General features: G+C 42.3%; 1 protein-coding gene across 2 annotated transcripts in view; it reads left to right on the forward strand.

Annotated features, from left to right (window-relative positions):
* Positions 1-19,470, forward strand: part of LOC130285534 (regulator of G-protein signaling 11-like) — a 115,268-nt gene that overhangs the window by 68,524 nt on the left and 27,274 nt on the right. For both annotated transcript variants that reach the window (XM_056537051.1, XM_056537050.1), the window contains 6 exons: positions 1,767-1,848; positions 8,694-8,762; positions 11,643-11,672; positions 14,052-14,113; positions 15,294-15,407; positions 17,980-18,095. In XM_056537051.1, the coding sequence (XP_056393026.1) occupies positions 1,767-1,848; positions 8,694-8,762; positions 11,643-11,672; positions 14,052-14,113; positions 15,294-15,407; positions 17,980-18,095 (473 nt within the window). The remainder of the gene's footprint in view (positions 1-1,766; positions 1,849-8,693; positions 8,763-11,642; positions 11,673-14,051; positions 14,114-15,293; positions 15,408-17,979; positions 18,096-19,470) is intronic.

Here is a 19,470-nt window from a genome sequence, read left to right on the forward strand (position 1 = left end):
AGCATGCTCTGTGACCTGTGCAAAGGTCATTCTATAGGGGTGGGGGAGGCTGAGCTTCTATTGTATTCTCTATGTGCTGGTCTTACCTTTCCAACAGCCTCCTCCTTATCATCACGCATCCATGTGTGGTATCACGGGTGGTGTAGGGAATACCTTATCACTTCGTGACGCCAGGGCACCGTTAGCCTATACACGGGATCCATTAGATTGGCAACTGCTGTGGGGCAAATTTATCCACAGCGCCAAGGTGTGGTCATTATTACAGATTAATAATAGTAAAAATAACAATGGTAGTAGTAGTAGCATGGTGCCACGGGGTGGTGTTAGTGGAAATACCTGATCACTTTGTGACGCCAGGGCACCGTTATCCTATACATAGTCCGAGGTTGGAGACAGCTTCTCCTGGGCCAGGCACAGGGAGTAAAGGAACACACCGATGTCAGGTTACAGATAACTGTCTTTACTGAGCAGGGTGCAGATGGTAATACATGGACAGTATGGTGCAGAGTGAGAGGAAACAGCGTAACCCCTTGGGAGACCTGTTGCCTTGCTGGGACTTGTGGTGCTTTCGCCCAATAAATTCTGACTTGAGAGACTTGAAGACTGATCCAGGTAGCTAAGGTTCTATCAAGGTCCTGTAGCTTTCTCCGCCAGGGCATGAACTTCCACCGTGCGGGTGCTCCTTGCAGAATGACCGGATAAGTACCTTTACCACACTTGTGTTCACAAGAGTGACTAGCACTACACTATATGGACAAGAATTTAAGGGTTCCCATTGGCAGGCAGGATCACATGGGGTGCACTGCTCTTCTCTTAAAGGCACAATAACACATTGAAATAACACATATAAAAATAACATAACAGAATAATTATAAAAATATATTAACTCCTGGCAAAGTGCCGGGACATAATAAACACGGCAATAAGTCCCTCAGAGGCAGTCCAAAGCCACAGAACAGCCTTTGGTGCTGGGACACCACACATGCCCTTAGGCCCATTGTCCCTATATAACACTGTGCAGCCATAGCCACAGGATTGGTGTCCCTTAAGGAAAGCGCCTACAAAACCCAATGGACCTCATTTGTCATAGCAACCTTGTTACCTATAGCAACCAGTCAGATCTCAGCATCCATTCCTAATACTGCTCTGGAGACGATAAAGGGGTACTCCGATGGAAAACATTTTTTTTTTTTTTTTAAATCAACTGGTGCAAGAAAGTTAAACAGATTTGTAAAATTACTTTTATTTCACAATATTAATCCTTCCAGTACTTATCAGCTGCTGTATACTACAGAGGAAGTTATTTTCTTTTTGAATTTCTTTTCTGTCTGACCCCTCTGTCCCTTTTTAGGAACTGTCCAGAGTAGCATAGGTTTGCTATGGGGATTTATTCCTGCTCTGGACAGTTCCTGACATGGACAGAGGTGTCAGCAGAGAGCACTGTGGTCAGACAGTTAGGAAATTCAAAAAGAAAAGAACTTACTCTGTAGTATACAGCAGCTGATAAGTACTGGAAGGATTGGGATTTTTGAATAGAAGTAATTTACAAATCGGTTTAACTTTCTGGCACCAGTTGATTTAAAAAACAAAATAAAAAATAAATTCCACTGGAGTACCCCTTTTATGCTGCCCTCTGATTAGTAGTGATTAGCTGTATAATGTTATATATATATATATAAATGTCATTATAAAGTCATTTACACATTTTATGCTATTTTTAAAATTCCATTCTTGCTTTTTTTTTCACTGTATAATTGATCATATAGGGCCGCCAAGCAGCGCCGTAAAGGAGACCGTATTGTGATTGAGTGCCAGGAGCAGGCGTATTGGTTGGTGAGCAAACCATCGGTAAGTCCATATTCGATAAAGTTGATTGAAAAGAACACGGGACTGCTTCATGAAGCTGTCTAAAAGAAAAACTGTGGCTGTTGCCCATAGCAACCAGTCATGGCGCAGCTTTCCTTTTTCAAGAGCAGAATAGAAAATGAAAGCTGCGCTGTGATTGGTTGCTAGGGGCAACTGTTTTTATTTTAGACAGTTTCATAACTCTCACCAATTTGTCCTGGATAAAAAGGTCAATCACAGATATTTGCCCTCAGGGGCCGAATTACTACAGGAGATATATTACAAAGTGTGAGCGTACATAGTGGTCTCTTCAATAAACTTTGTATATAATGTCCAGGAGAAGAACATTAAAGGGGTACTCCGGTGGAAAACCTTTTTTTTTATTTTTTTATCAACAGTTTTTTTTTTTTTTTAATCAAAGATTTGTAAATTACTTCTGTTAAAAAAAATCTTAATCCTTACAGTACTTATTAGCTGCTGAATACTACAGAGGAAATTCTTTTCTTTTTGGAACACAGAGCTCTCTGCTGACATCACGAGCACAGTGCTCTCTGCTGACACCTCTGTCCATTTTACGAACTGTCCAGAGTAGCAGAAAATCACCATAGCAAACATATGCTGCTCTGGACAGTTCCTAAAGTGGACAGTGATGTCAGCAGAGAGCACTGGGGTCGTGATGTCAGCAGAGAGCTCTGTGTTCAAAAAAGAAAAGAATTTCCTCTGTAGTATTCAGCAGCTAATAAGTACTGGAAGGATTAAGATTTTTTTTAATAGAAGTAATTTACAAATCTGTTTAATTTTCTGGCACCAGTTGAGTACCCCTTTAAGGAAGGTGTTTTTTTGTTGTGCAGCATAGGCTATTATTAGAGAATAATGTAGAGGTTCTTGTGTATGCCTTGTGCTTCCCTGTTTAAGCTAATGTGGCAGGCATGAGATTGGCTCCATTTTGGTTTGCAAATCCACAATGATGTCTACAAGTCTGCTGTCTACAATTCCCATGAATCTGAGGATAAGGTGTTTGATCATAGCACCTGGTCATCAAATCCAGCTGCTTGTACTGGAGGGGTGAACTGATAAGACTCATAAGTGGGTTGGGATCGGTTCACATTATGTGCAATTTGGATGCGTTTTTTTATTCGCAATGTGTTTTTTTTTAAAGAAATATTGCCGTGAGAGGGATTTGACCTATAATCACAATTAAGGTGTTTTATAAAGATTTGGAAATTGCTGAAAAAATTTGCTAAAATGCAGTAAAAATGTGTGAAAAATCCGGTAAAATTCAACATGTGAACACAGCCTTTCAGGCTGTGTTCACATGTTGAATTTTACCGAATTTTTCACACATTTTTACAGCATTTGGCTATTTTTGCTGTGATTTTCCAGTGTTTCCCGGTGGTACATGGATGAGGTAAATGGGGGTGATTTATCAAGAGCTCCACCCCTGTCCTCAGGTTGTGTGTGGTATTACAGCTTGGGTACATTCACGTCAATAGAACCGAGCTGCAATACTACACACAACCTGTGGACAGGGATGGCGCTATTTATGGAGGAAATCAGCTCTGTTCTTCTAATCCCCTTTAAAGTCAAAATTTAGATTTAAAGGGGGAGATGTGTCAAAACCTGTGCTGAGGAAAAGTTGACCAGTTGCCCATAGCAACCAATTAGGTCGCTGCTTTCATTTTTAAAGGAGTTGTGCAGTGAAAGATAACATATCCCCTATCCAAAGTATAGGGGATGAGTTATAGATCACGGGGGTCTTCCCATGGGAACCCCCTGCGATCTCCTGTAGGGGGCCCCGGCAGTCTGCTAGAGGGGGGTGTGCTTAACCCCGCATGGAGCAGCGGCCGAAATGCCCTCTCCATGTGTCCCATAGAGATCCCATAGAGATACTTGGAGGGGGGGTGTCGGCTGCAGCTTCCTGTGGGGGTGGGAATGGCCGCTTCAGGCAGACTGTAGGTGCCTCGTTCAGGAGATCGGGTGAGGGGGTCCCAGCGGTCAACCCCTCGCCATCCATCACTTATCCCCTATCCATTGGATTCACTCCACTACTCCTTTAATATTGCCTCTGAAAAATAAATGAAGCGATCTGATTCGTTGCTATGGGATACTGGCCTACTTTTCCTACATATATATATATATAGTCTAAGTTTGACTTTAAAGGGGATTAGAGCAACAGAGCTGATTTCTTCCAAAAACAGCGCCACCCCTGTCCTCAGGTTGTGTATAGTATTGCAGCTCAGTACCATGGAAGTGAAAGGAGCCAAGCTGTAATGCCACACATAACCTGAGAACACCGGTGGCACTGTTTTGGGAAGAAATTAGCTCTGTTTTTTCGTTCCTGGAAAAACCCTTTAGGCCGCGTTAATTGTTGCAACCATATTACAAGCGCAAGGCCCGGCCTAATGGCATTTCTGGTTAATTGTCAGTTCAGGTCATCAGACTTGTGGTCAGGCCAAGACACGTGTCTGTAATATGGAGTCAAATATGCGCATGTAACACCCTCGTGTGAAACCAACCTATATGTTAGCAAGTATGTCCTCAGCAGAATAGTGAGTGTCCATACTGGTCTTGAGGGTAGTAACCCGCCGCCACGCCCCCTCCCATAAACATGAATGGAGGGGGCGGGGCATAACGTAATAACCGCGGCCCCCCAAACCCGGTGTTAAAAACATAAAGTTCAGAACACCGGTTGTCTGCGTGGATATTGCGGGGGTCCCAGCGGCAGGACCCCTCGATCAGACATCTTATCCTCTATACTATGGATAGGGGATAAGATGTCTAGCAACAGAGTACCCCCTTTGAAGGGGTTATCCAGGAATAGAAAAACAGAGCAAATTTCTTTCAAAAACAGCACCATGTCTGTCCCAAGGTTATCTGTGGTATTACAACTTGGCTCCATTCCTTTCAATGGAACTGAGGTGCAGAACCACACCCAACCTGGAGACAGGGCCGGTTCTGCCTATAGGCAAAATAGTCAGCTGCCTAGAGTTCCCTCTTGAGGGGGGCTCCGCTCTGCACGCTGCAAGAAAGTTAGTAGCTAGCTTGCATCCAAAGCCCCCGCTCACAGAAAGCACTCGCCCAGCCAGCACCACCGTGTCACCCCAGTAGTAAGGAGATTACATGAGGAGTATGTTTGTTACAGTGTGTCACCCCAGTAGTAAGGAGATTACATGAGGAGGAGGTTTGTTACAGTGTGTCACCCCAGTAGTAAGGAGATTACATGAGGGGGAGGTTTGTTACAGTGTGTCACCCCAGTAGTAAGGAGATTACATGAGGAGGAGGTTTGTTACAGTGTGTCACCCCAGTAGTAAGGAGATTACATGAGGAGGAGGTTTGTTACAGTGTGTCACCCCAGTAGTAAGGAGATTACAAGAGGAGGGGGTTTGTTACAGTGTGTCACCCCAGCAGTACGGAGATTACATGAGGAGGAGGTTTGTTACAGTGTGTCACCCCAGTAATAAGGAGATTACACGAGGAGGAGGTTTGTTACAGTGTGTCACCCCAGTAGTAAGGTGATTACATGAGGAGGAGGTTTGTTACAGTGTGTCACCCCAGTAATAAGGAGATTACACGAGGAGGAGGTTTGTTACAGTGTGTCACCCCAGTAGTAAGGTGATTACATGAGGATGAGGTTTGTTACAGTGTGTCACCCCAGTAGTAAGGTGATTACATGAGGAGGAGGTTTGTTACAGTGTGTCACCCCAGTAGTAAGGAGATTACATGAGGAGGAGGTTTGTTACAGTGTGTCACCCCAGTAGTAAGGAGATTACATGAGGAGGAGGTTTGTTACAGTGTGTCACCCCAGTAGTAAGGAGATTACATGAGGAGGAGGTTTGTTACAGTGTGTCACCCCAGTAGTAAGGAGATTGCATGAGGAGGAGGTTTGTTACAGTGTGTCACCCCAGTAGTAAGGAGATTACATGAGGAGGGAGTTTGTTACAGTGTGTCACCCCAGTAGTAAAGAGATTACATGAGGAGGAGGTTTGTTACAGTGTGTCACCCCAGTAGTAAGGAGATTACACGAGGAGGAGGTTTGTTACAGTGTGTCAACCCAGTAAGGTGATTACATGAGGAGGGGGTTTGTTACAGTGTGTCACCTCAGTAGTAAGGAGATTACATGAGGAGGAGGTTTGTTACAGTGTGTCACCCCAGCAGTACGGAGATTACATGAGGAGGGGTTTGTTACAGTGTGTCACCCCAGTGGTAAGGTGATTACATGAGGAGGAGGTCTGTTACAGTGTTTCCCCCCAGTAGTGAGGAGATTACATGGGGAGGAGGTTTGTTACAGTGTGTCACCCCAGTAGTAAGAAGATTACATGAGGAGGAGGTTTGTTACAGTGTGTCACCCCAGTAGTAAGGAGATTACATGAGGAGGAGGTTTGTTACAGTGTGTCACCCCAGTAGTAAGGAGATTACATGAGGAGGAGGTTTGTTACAGTGTGTCACCCCAGTAGTAAGGTGATTACATGAGGAGGGGGCTTGTTTCAATGTGTCACCCCAGTAGTAAGGTGACTACATGAGGAGGAGGTTTGTTACAGTGTGTCACCCCAGTAGTAAGGAGATTCCATGAGGAGGGGGCTTGTTACAATGTGTCACCACAGTAGTAAGGAGATTACATGAGGAGGGGGTTTGTTACAGTGTGTCACCCCAGTAGTAAGGTGATTACATGAGAAGGTGGTTTGTTACAGTGTGTCACTCCAGTAGTAAGGTGATTACATGAGGAGGGGGTTTGTTATAGTGTGTCACCCCAGTAGTAAGGAGATTACATGAGGAAGGGGTTGTTACAGTGTGTCACCCCAGTGGTAAGGTGGGGCATGTTAAAGGGCGGAGACAATGGGCAGGGTCAAGGGGCAGCAAAATTAGCTTTCGCCAAGGTTGGCAAAAATCTTTGCACCAGCCCTGCCTGGAGACAGACGGGGAGCTGTTTTTGAAAGAAATTAGCTCTGTTTTTTATTTCCTGGATAACCCCTTTAATGAATTGATTTCCGTAGCCTCCTTTTAATTATATTTTTTTAATACTTAAAAAAGAAGCATAAAACCAGTGCACGACTTCTGGTACAAAGCGGCAGGTTGTGAGTCATTGCTGCGGCGTCCCCACATCTGTCCCACTCAGGGGGTTCTCGCACGCGCTCTCTCCCACGCTCGTCTTTCATCGGAGGTTCTGATCTTTCAGGCCGCAATATTCGCCTTTCTGATCTAGGGAGAAACATAGGGGTCAGTGACTAAAAAAAATCCAAATCAATGCGGGTTCTTTCATGTCACCATCAGGCGACTTTGATGTCCTGATTCTCCCATTTCCCATCTTTTTTTCCACGTTTTTTCTTTTGTACGTGTTAAAGCACAAGGTTGGCGTGAGCGATGTGTAATTAGATGTGTGTAATTTGGTTCCCACCATGATATACCGCGCTGCCGGCGCTCTTTTTTATTACTCTAAATATAGCCTCAATCCTTGGCACGTGTTCAGACATAAGATTAAAGGGGTACTCCGGTGGAAAATTTACAAGTTAAACAGATTTGTAAATTACTTCTATTAAAAAATCTTAATCCTTCCAGTACTTATTAGCTACTAAATACTACAGAGGAAATTCTTTTCTTTTTGGAACACATAGCCATCTGCTGACATCATGACCACAGTGCTCTCTGCTGACATCATGACCACAGTGCTCTCTGCTGACATCATGACCACAGTGCTCTCTGCTGACATCTCTGTCCATTTTAGGAACTGTCCAGAGCAGCATATGTTTTCTATGGAGATTTTCTCCTACTCTAGACAGTTCTTAAAATGGACAGAGATGTCAGCAGAGAGCACTGTGTTCCAAAAATAAAAGAATTTCCTCTGTAGTATTCAGTAGCTAATAAGTACTGGAAGTATTAAGATTTTTTAATAGAAGTAATTTACAAATCTGTTTAACTTTCTGGCACCAGTTGATAAAAAAAAAAAAAAAAAAAAAAAAGCAGCTGTATGCTACAGAGGAAATTCTTTTATTTTTGAATTTCTTCCTTGTCTCGTCCACAGTGCTCTCTGCTGACACCTGATGCCCGTATCAGGAACTGTCCAGAGCAGGAGAAAATCCCCATTGCAAACCTATGCGGCTCTGGATAGTTCCTGATATGGGCATCAGGTGTCAGCAGAGAGCACTGTGGACAAGACCAAAAAGAAATTCAAAAAGAAAATAATTTTCTCTGTAGCATACAGCTGCTAAAAGGTACTGGAAGGGTAAAGATTTTTCAATAGAAGTAATTTGCAAATCTGTTTAACTTTCTGGCACCAGTTAATTAAAAGGGGTATTCCAGGCCAAAACTTTTTTTTATATATATCAACTGGCTCCAGAAAGTTAAACAGATTTGTGAATTACTTCTATTTAAAAATCTTAATCCTTCCAATAGTTATTAGCTTCTGAAGTTGAGTTGTTGTTTTCTGTCTAACTACTCTCTGATGACTCACGTCCCGGGAGCTGTGCAGTTCCTATGGGGATATTCTCCCATCATGCACAGCTCCCGGGACGTGACATCATCATTGAGCAGTTAGACAGAAAACTTCAGAAGTTAATAACTATTGGAAGGATTAAGATTTTTTAATAGAAGTAATTTACAAATCTGTTTAACTTTCCGGAGCCAGTTGATATATATATATATATATATATATATATATATATATATATATATATATATATATAAAGGTTTTGCCTGGAATACCCCTTTAATAAAAAAAAATTCCACTGGAGTACCCCTTTAAGGTTGCGTAGCATTTTGAAGGTTTTTTACCTCCTATAGGTGGCAGAAGAGAGCACGTAATTTATAGGACACTCCAGAATCTGCTGTTCCTGATCTATTGCTGTGTATTTCAGCCAGGATGCCTAAATGTGATGGAACGCGGTCCGGAGAGAGGAAACTGCTGTACGGGCAGAATGCCGCTGGTGAGTTTATTTGTCTTCGTTGTTTAGACGACTTTTGACTTTTATTCTGGTGTCAGATTCTAAAAGTTGGAACAGAAAACTAGAGCTGAGAATCCTCAGGACATGAACATAATACAAAGATTAGTGCGGGGGCGGATGTGGCGGCTTTATCTGTTTCACTAAATTTGTTTATTGGTGGATAATAGAGATGAGCGAACTTACAGTAAATTCGATTCGTCACCAACTTCTCGGCTCGGCAGTTGATGACTTTTCCTGCATAAATTAGTTCAGCTTTCCGGTGCTCCGGTGGGCTGGAAAAGGTGGATATAGTCCTAGGAAAGAGTCTCCTAGGACTGTATCCACCTTTTCCAGCCCACGGGAGCACCGGAAAGCTGAACTAATTTATGCAGGAAAAGTCATCAACTGCCAAGTCGAGAAGTTTGTGACGAATTGAATTTACTGTAAGTTCGCTCATCTCTAGTGGATACCTTACGAACGCCATTACAGCGCCTGAAATGTCACTGTTATCATATCTCCAAAGGCTGTCCGGGCATGCTGGGAGTAGTAGTTTTGCAACAGCTTTTCATTGTATTATGAACCAGGCAGATGTAAGATCACACGTGACACATCAGCCACTTAAAGGGGTACTCCGGTGGAAAACTTTTTTTTTTTTATTATTATTATTATTTTTAATCAACTGGTGCCAGAAAGTTAAACAGATTTGTAAATGACTTCTATTAAAAAATCTTAATCCTTCCAGTACTTATTAGCTGCTGAATACTACAGAGGAAATTCTTTTCTTTTTGGAACACAGAGCTCTCTGCTGACATCACGAGCACAGTGCTCTCTGCTGACATCTCTGTCCATTTTAAGAACTGTCCAGAGTAGGAGAAAATCCCCATAGCAAACATATGCTGCTCTGGACAGTTCCTAAAATGGACAGAGATGTCAGCAGAGAGCACTGTGCTCATGATGTCAGCCGAGAGCACTGTGTTCCAAAAGGAAAAAAAAATTCTTCTGTAGCATTCAGCAGCTAATAAGTACTGGAAGGATTACATTTTTTTTAATAGAAGTAATTTACAAATCTGTTTAACTTTCTGGCACCAGCTGATTTAAAAAAAAAAAAAGTTTTCCACAGGAGTACCCCTTTAAAGGGGTACTCCACCCCTAGACATCTTATTCCCTGTCCAAAGGACCAAAGGATAGGGAACAAGATGTCTTATCCTGGGGGTCCAATAGCTGAGAACCTCCGCAATCTCTGTGCCACACCCAGTGTTCATGACGTCACAATCACCCCCCCCCCCCCCGTGACATTACACCACGCCCCCTCAATGCAAGTCTATGGGAGGGGCCACGCCCCCTCCCATAGACTTGCATTGAGGGGGCGTGTTGTGACATCACTAGGGGTGTGGTCATGACATCACGACCCCTGCCGCCGCCACCCAGCGTTCGAAACTAAAATGTTCCGAGTGATGGGGCAGCGGGATAACCCTTTAAGCAATGTATAGCAGTATTATCTAAGCACTATATGGTGGTATTATTTAAACACTGTGTAACATTATTACTTGGGCATTGTATAGTAGTATTATTAGAGCAATGTATGGTGGTATTATTTGGGCACTGAGGATGGTTTTGTTTGAGCACTGTGTGGTGGTATTATTTGGGAACTGTATGGTGGTATTGTTTGATCACTGAATGGTTGTATTATTTAAATGGAATACAGCATTATTATTTGACCACTATCCACTATATGACAGTATTATTTAAGCAATGTATGGTGGTATTATATAAATGGTGTATAGCAGTATTATTTTACCACAATATGATGAAATTATTTAAGCAATGTATGGTGGTATTATTTGGGTACTGGGTACTGTCAATGGTTTTGTTTGAGCACTGTATGGTGGCATTGTTTGATCACTCTATGGTTGTATTATTTAAATGGAATATAGCATTATTATTTGAGCACTGCATGGCAGTATTATTTGACCACTGCATGGCAGTATTATTTGACCACAATATGATGGTATTATTTAAGCAATGTATAGCAGTATTATCTAAGCACTATATGGTGGTATTATTTAAACACTGTGTAACATTATTACTTGGGCATTGTACAGTGATATTATTAGAGCACTGTATGGTGGTATTATTTAAATGGAATATAGCATTATTATTTGACCACTATCCACTATATGACAGTATTATTTAAGCAATGTATGGTGGTATTAAATAAATGGTGTAAAGCAGTATTATTTTACCACAATATGATGAAATTATTTAAACAATGTATGGTGGTATTATTTGGGTACTGTCAATGATTTTCTTTGAGCACTGTGTGGTGATATTATTTGGGAACTGTATGGTGGCATTGTTTGTTCACTGTATGGTTGTATTATTTAAATGGAATACAGCATTATTATTTGACCACTATCCACTATATGACAGTATTATTTAAGCAATGTATGGTGGTATTATATAAATGGTGTATAGCAGTATTATTTTACCACAATATGATGAAATTATTTAAACAATGTATGGTGGTATTATTTGGGTACTGTCAATGATTTTCTTTGAGCACTGTGTGGTGGTATTATTTGGGAACTGTATGGTGGCATTGTTTGATCACTGTATGGTTGTATTATTTAAATGGAATATAGCATTATTATTTGAGCACTGCATGGCAGTATTATTTGACCACAATATGATGGTATTATTTAAGCAATGTATGGTGGTATTATTTGAGCACTGTGTGGGTAAATTTCCTTCTCAGTCTCCTGTAGCCCTGCTTGCCTCTGTGTCAGTCTTTACTGCAGTTTTGCATTCGATTCATGAACCAGGAAGATCTGGATGAGCAGTGCAGGTTATTCGCATTTAATTCTATATTATTTATTTTTTCAGGGAAGGAATGCAGATTATTACAAAAGAGAGGTAAGTATGGATTAATATTAATATTCGCTATTATGTATTATTATTACATTAATGTTGTGTTTTCCAAACAGCGTGCCTCCAGCTGTTGCAAAACTACAACTCCCTGCATGTAGTTGTACATTTGCAACAGCTTTTCGTTGTATTAAAAACCAAATGAAGCCTGTGGTCACCAAATTTGTATAGTATTGTATAATAAATTGTATTGCCCTTTTATTAAATTACTTTATGGAGCTGCTACTGGTATTTGAGCTCTATTGAATGCTGTGTAGCCTTATTATTTGAGTATTGTATGGCAGTATTATTTAAGCACTGTATTGTGGCATTATTTGAACATTGTATGGTGGTATTATTTTAGCACTGTATGACAGCATTACCTAAGCGCTGTATAGCAGTAATATTTGAGCAATGTTTGGTGGTATTATTTGAACCCTGTGTAGCAGTATTACTTGGACATTGTATGGCAGCATTATTTAAGCAATGTATACTGGTATTATTTGGGTACTGTATGGTGGTATTGGTTGAGCACTGTATGGTGGTATTATTTGGGCACTGTGTGGCGGTGTTGTTTGATCACTGTATGGTGGTATTTTTAAGTGCTATATGGCAGTATTATTTGAGCACTGAATGATGGTATTATTTGAACAGTGTTTGGTGGTATATATTTGAGCACTGTATGATGGTATTATTTAAGCAATGTATGGTGGTATTATTTAAGCAGTGTTTGGTGGTATAGTGTGAGAACTGTATGGTGGTAATATTTCAGTTCTGTATAGCAACATTATTATTATTATTATTATTTGAGCACTGTATGGCGGTATTATATGAGCACTGTATGGCAGTATTATTTAAGCAATATATGGTGGTATTATTTGAACACTGTGTAGCAATATTACTTGGACATTGTATGGCAGTATTATTTAAGCAATGTATAGTGGTATTATTTGGGTACTGTATGGTGGTATTGTTTGAGCACTGTATGGTGGTATTTTAAAGTGCCATATGGCAGTATTATTTGAGCACTATATGATGGTATTATTTGAGCACTGTATGATGGTATTATTTGAGCACTGTATGATGGTATTATTTGAGCACTGTATGATGGTAATATTTGAGCAGTGTTTGGTGGTATTATTTGAGCACTGTATGATGGTATTATTTGAGCAGTGTTTGGTGGTATTATTTAAAGGGGTTATGCAGGAAAAAACTTTTCTTTATATATCAACTGGCTCCAGAAAGTTAAACAGATTTGTAAATGACTTCTATTAAAAAATCCTAATCCTTTCAGTACTTATGAGCTGCTGAAGTTGAGTTGTTCTTTTCTGTCTAAGTTCTCTCTGATGACACCTGTCTCGGGAACTGTCCAGAGTAGAAGCAAATCCCCATATCAAACCTCTTCTACTCTACTGTGCAGTTCCCGAGACGAGCAGAGATGTCAGCAGAGAGCACTGTTGCCAGACAGAAAAGAACAACTCAACTTCAGCAGCTGATAATTATTGGAAGGATTAAGATTTTTTTTTAATAGAAGTAATTTACAAATCTGTTTAACTTTCCGGAGCCAGTTGATATAACAAAAAAAGTTTTTCCCTGGATAACCCCTTTAAGCAACGTATGGTGGTATTATTTGAGCAATATTTGGTGGTATTTTTTTTTTTAGCTACGTATGGTGGTATTATTTGAGCAATATTTGGTGCTATTTTTTATTAGCTCTGTATGGTGGTATTATTTGAACAATATTTGGTGGTATTTTTTTTTTTTAGCTACGTATGGTGGTATTATTTGAGCAATATTTGGTGGTATTTTTTTTAGCTACGTATGGTGGTATTATTTGAGCAATATTTGGTGCTATTTTTTATTAGCTCTGTATGGTGGTATTATTTGAGCAATATTTGGTGGTATTTTTTTTTAGCTCTGTATGGTGGTATTATTTGAGCAATATTTGGTGCTATTTTTTCTTAGCTACGTATGGTGGTATTATTTGAGCAATATTTGGTGGTATTTTTTTTAGCTCTGTATGGTGGTATTATTTGAGCAATATTTGGTGGTATTTTTTTTTTTTAGCTACGTATGGTGGTATTATTTGAGCAAAATATGATGGTATTAATTGAGTGCTGTATAGCAGTATTGGTTACACCATGTATAATGGTATTATTTGAGCTCTGTGTTATATGAACACTATATAATGATATAATTTCAGTAATATATGGTATTATTTGAGTAATGTACGTACCATTGTCAGCCATGTTAGCTCATATAGTGCTGCCTGTTTTTTTCATCCAGATCATGTGACAATAAATAATGGGAATATAGTTAATATTCTTCATTTTATTCAGCCCCATAATTCTTTATCTTTTTTTTTTTTTTTTTTACTTTTCCTACCAGCTAGAGTACCTAACAAAAGCCATGGCGCGTACCAGAGTGAAGTCCTCCATCTGTCTTGAAGGGTAAGCTACAGAGCAGGAATCATAATGGGGCTTCCTGCAGTGATAGGTTATATAGACGCCCCCTGTCCTACAAAATGAGGGCCTGGTGCTTACTACTTGCCTCTTCCTTCCTCCAGATGTTGCAAAACTACAACTCCCAGCATGCCCGGACAGCCAACGGCTGTCCGGGCATGCTGGGAGTTGAAGTTTTGCAAAAGGGAAGCCTTTGTTTTGCCTTTCATGATCAGTGTGAATCCTCTGGAAGAGGCAGACAAGTGTTTGGATGTCCAGGCATGCTGGGAGTTGAAGTTTTGCAAAAGGGAAGCCTTGATTTACCTTTCATGATCAGTGTGGATCCTCTGGAAGAGGCAGACAAGTGTTTGGATGTCCGGGCATGCTGGGAGTTGAAGTTTTGCAAAAGGTAAGCCTTGATTTACCTTTCATGATCAGTGTGGATCCTCTGGAAGAGGAAGACAAGTGTTTGGATGTCCGGGCATGCTGAGAGTTGAAGTTTTGCAAAAGGGAAGCCTTGATTTACCTTTCATGATCAGCGTGGATCCTCTGGAAGAGGCAGACAAGTGTTTGGATGTCCAGGCATGCTGGGAGTTGTAGTTTTGCAACATCTGGAGGTCCGCAGGTTGGAGACCACTGTTATAGCCCCTAGGGAGGAAACTTGACGTTTCTGGGCCCCAATGTAAAATCTGTAACAGGGTCCTACGCACCTACCTTGTCCCATTTATAACAATGTTATTTGGCAAATGGACTTTTTGGGTCCCTCAGGCACTAGTGCCCAGGTGTGGTCCTCAGCTCATTCCTCTTTGTGGTGGGGAAAGGGTTGAGGCCGGCAGAGATGGTTCTCCTGTCCATGGGTTTTATAGCGACAACAGAACTTTTTGTGAAGTCATGAAGCCTGTGAGTTTGATCCCTTCTAGAACACCGTGACTTGTTCTCCAAGTTCCTTCTTGGGTTCTCCGACTGCAGTGACAATTTTTATAGCCGACCTCAAACCCACGTTTCTAGGACAGGAAGTGGATTTTAGGAACCCACATCGGACACCTCATGGCTCATTGACAGCTCCATCTAGGAAAAGGCTTCGGGAGGACAGAGACGGAACGTTCTGGAAGAAGAATCCGCGCAGATCTACAGCGGCGTTTGCACTTTGTGCCTTATGTGGTTGATTCTTTTCCCATCTCTCTTGTAGGTTTCTTAAGTTCAGCGAGCAATATCTCCCGCACGATCCCATTATGTCTGGCTGCCTTCCCAGTAACCCATGGATCACCGATGATGTCATGTACTGGACAAATAACGCTCCCATGTATGTATGACACAGGAGGTTAGCTGAGAACATCCATCGTGGCGTCTAGTGCAAAAGTTTTGGCATCCTATCTCCAATGTGAGGTCCATGAATACTTAGTTTGGGAAGATAGAATCTATGACCAGAAATAATAGAAACTTTCCAGCTCACCGTGTGCTTCGTCCCTTCGCCCGGACTGTGCTGTGGCAAGCACCGAGGCAATATAGCAAAAAAAAAAATAAAAGTTGTCCAGCGAGGTAATAGTGCAAAAATCTTCTTTATTGTAAAAGCCAGCAAACAGGATAAGAGTGACACGTTTCAGGTGTCCATCTGCACCCTTAGTCGTACTCATGTACGACTAAGGGTGCAGATGGATACCTGAAACGCGTCACTCTTATCCTGTTTGCTGGCTTTTACAATAAAGAAGATTTTCGCACTAATCCCTCGCTGGACAACTTTTATTTTTTTTGCTATAGAATCGATGACGTTACGGAATTGTCTGCACTTGACTTGGATTGCAGCCTTAGGGTAGGGTCACACGGGACGCATGCGCAGCGTGGTCACAGAGGGACCACAGAGCAAGCTGCGGCCGAGGATCTCTGTGTGTCTGCTCGTAGTTACGGATTTCTACAGCAGGAAACCACCACTACAAGCAAACACACAAAGCTACCTGGCAGCAGCCAGGAACTCGCTTTGCAGTCCCTGTGTGACTGCCATCGGCGCTCGCGTTACGGAATTGTCTGCACTTGACTTGGATTGCGGCCTTAGGGTAGGGTCACACGGGACGCATGCGCAGCGTGGTCACAGAGGAACCACAGAGCAAGCTCCCGGCTACAGCCGAGGATCTCTGTGTGTCTGCTCGTAGCTACGGATTTCTACAGCAGGAAATCACCACTACAAGCAAACACACAAAGCTACCTGGCAGCAGTCAGGAACTCGCTTTGCAGTCCCTGTGCGACTGCCATCGGAATTGTCTGCACTTTACTTGGATTGCGGCTTTAGGTTAGGGTCACATGGGGCGCATGGGCAGCGTGGTCACAGAGGGACCACAGAGCAAACTTCCGGCTGCGGACGAGGATCTCTGTGTGTCTGCTCGTAGCTACGGATTTCTACAGCAGGAAATCACCACTACAAGCAAACACACAAAGCTACCTGGCAGCAGTCAGGAACTCGCTTTGCAGTCCCTGTGCGACTGCCATCGGAATTGTCTGCACTTTACTTGGATTGCGGCTTTAGGTTAGGGTCACATGGGGCGCATGGGCAGCGTGGTCACAGAGGGACCACAGAGCAAACTTCCGGCTGCGGACGAGGATCTCTGTGTGTCTGCTCGTAGCTACGGATTTCTACAGCAGGAAACCACCACTACAAGCAAACACACAAAGCTACCTGGCAGCAGCCAGGTGCTCGCTTTGCAGTCCCTGTGTGACTGCCATCGGCGCTCGCGCCGATGCCAGTCACACAGGGACTGCAAAGCGAGTTCCCGGCTGCGGCCGGGTAGCTCTGCGTGTCCTCTTGTAGGGGCGGATTTCTACAGTGGGAAACCACCACTACAAGCAGACACACAGAGCTACCTACCCAGGTCTGAAAAAAACTCCACACAAAAAAATGTCCTGTCATTTTGCCCCCCCCCTGTCCGGAGGAAAAGTTTCTGTGTTGCCCATAGCAACCAATCAGAGCGCTTCTTTCATTTTTCAGAGGCCTTTAAAAAAAACTGAAAGAAGCGATCTGATTGGTTGCTATGGGCAACTCAGAAACTTTTCCTCCGGACAGGTTTTGATAAATCTCCTAGACTTGGCGGGGTTTTTTTTTTTGCATTTTTATCATTACAAATCATGTGATTCTTTCATCATGTGACTCAAGGATTTCTAGGGAAGAAATGGGGTTAAAAAAAAGCCAGAAAAAGCCCCAATGCTAAACCTGCATGAGTTGTTTTTTTTTTTTTTGTGCTCCCGTAGACTTCTATGGGAGAGAAAGGCCAAAATGTTGTCCGAAAAAACACACCCACAGTCTCAACATGATGTGATTTTGGAAAACGGCTGCTGAGCCCAAAAAACGCAGAAAAACGTCAATAGAAAAAGCATTGAGTGGGTTTGTCGTTTCATAAATCCTTATTAACGTTCGGCTAACAAAAAAAAAACACCATGTGGAATTTGTGGTTTTTACCAAACAAGTGGAAACTTTGCCTTCAGCTACAAACAGACACAACTGTAATTTGGCGTTTTTTTTTTTGGCACACACAAAAAAATAAAAAAACACGCCTCCTTGATGCAGTTTTCGTGGCGCATATCATTATAGGCATTGGCGTTTTTTATTTTGCGTTTTTTTTCGCAATGCAAATCATGGGATTCTCTGATTATGTGACCCAAGGATATGTATTGAAGATTTTGCGGGAAAAAAAAAAAAAACAGAAAAGACGGCAACAAACATGCACACGTGGCGTTTTTTCTGGCCTTTCTTTTCTACCCATAAAAGTCTATGGAACAAAAAATGCCCAAATTTCTTGAAAAAAAAAAAAATACCATACCCTCAACAATGACGCCAAAACTTTTGCATCAGGCTGTATTTACATAGACATTATTCCTATTACTACCAGGGTCCCAATGCCGACCAAACTACGAGTGGAACGCTGGACTTTTAATTTCATGGAGCTCTTGAATGACCAGCGGGGCCGGAAGGAGTTTTTACAGTTCCTGGAGAAGGAATTTAGTGGTAAGAATCAGTTACTGGATTTCTTTTGGTCATCCTGATGTTTATTTTTTATTTTTTTTGGCTTATATAGTGCAGCAAAGGCTATTATTACAGAATAATGTAGAGGTTCTTGTGGTAGAGGGTGTGATGAGGGCAGATGGAATTACCCTAGGGGCAGATGGCATTAAAGGGGTACTTCACAGCTCAGCGTTTGGAACAAAATGTTCCGAATGCTTAGAGCCGGCGCCAGGAGCTTGTGACGTCATAACCCCCCCCCCCATGACACCACGCCCCGCCCCCTCAATGCAAGTCTATGGGAGGGGGCGCGACAGCTGTCACGCCCCCTCCCATAGACTTGCATTGAGGGGGCGGGGCGTGACATCATGATGGGGGGGCTATGACGTCACAAGCTCCTGGCGCCGACTCAAGTGTTCATAACATTTTGTTCCAAATGCTGAGCAGCGGAGTACCCCTTTAACCCCTTGTATTCGTGACGCCAGGGCATGGTTTATCCTCAATACCACCCAAAGGTATACCGTTGGATCTTGGGCTAGGCACGGGGGGGGGGGGGGGGGGGCAATAATGACTCTGACACCAAGTTACGGACAACGGTAGCTTTACTGAGGTTAGACAGGTGGTAAAGTCTATGGGGGAGATTTATCAAAACCTGTGCGAAGGAAAAATTGCCCAGTTGCCCATAGCAACCAATCAGATTGCTTCTTTCATTTTGCTGAGGCCTTTTCAAAAATGAAAGAAGAAATCTGATTGGTTGCCATGGGAAACTGGGCAATTTTTCCTTCGCACAGGTTTTGATGAATCTCCCCCTATACAGTTCAGCCAGGGCCCACGGAGGTGACCAGTGGCGCAGAGACCTTAAGGGCTTGCTGGGACTTGTAGTAGATATGGTCAATTTAATGCAGGCCACGTTGACTTGACAAATGGTACCTCCTGGGTAACAATCACATGACAACTTTCTTAATGTTATAACACATTTTATAATACAACAAGTGGTGAAACATATGTACATGGGGGAACAAGTGCAAGGGAGACCCAGGGGACACTGCAGGAGGCTGCCTGACAGGACAGCAAGGGTACGGGCTGACATCTCCCGTACTTGGCCACCACATTCTTATGCATGCATTGTGCTTACCTCTTTATGATAAAAGTTATGAAGCTAAAGGGGAGGTGTATAACTACTATATATTCTGATCCCAGAGAGATAGGAGCAGTATACAGATAGAGCTGGAGGGAGGTGTTTAACAACTATATATCCTGATCCCAGAGAGATTGGAGCAGTATACAGATAGAGCTCGAGGGAGGTGTATAACAACTATATATCCTGATCCCAGAGAGATAGCAGCAGTATACAGATAGAGCTCGAGGGAGGTGTATAACA

This window comes from Hyla sarda, chromosome 8 (genome assembly GCF_029499605.1).
Source record: "Hyla sarda isolate aHylSar1 chromosome 8, aHylSar1.hap1, whole genome shotgun sequence".
NCBI lineage: Eukaryota > Metazoa > Chordata > Amphibia > Anura > Hylidae > Hyla > Hyla sarda.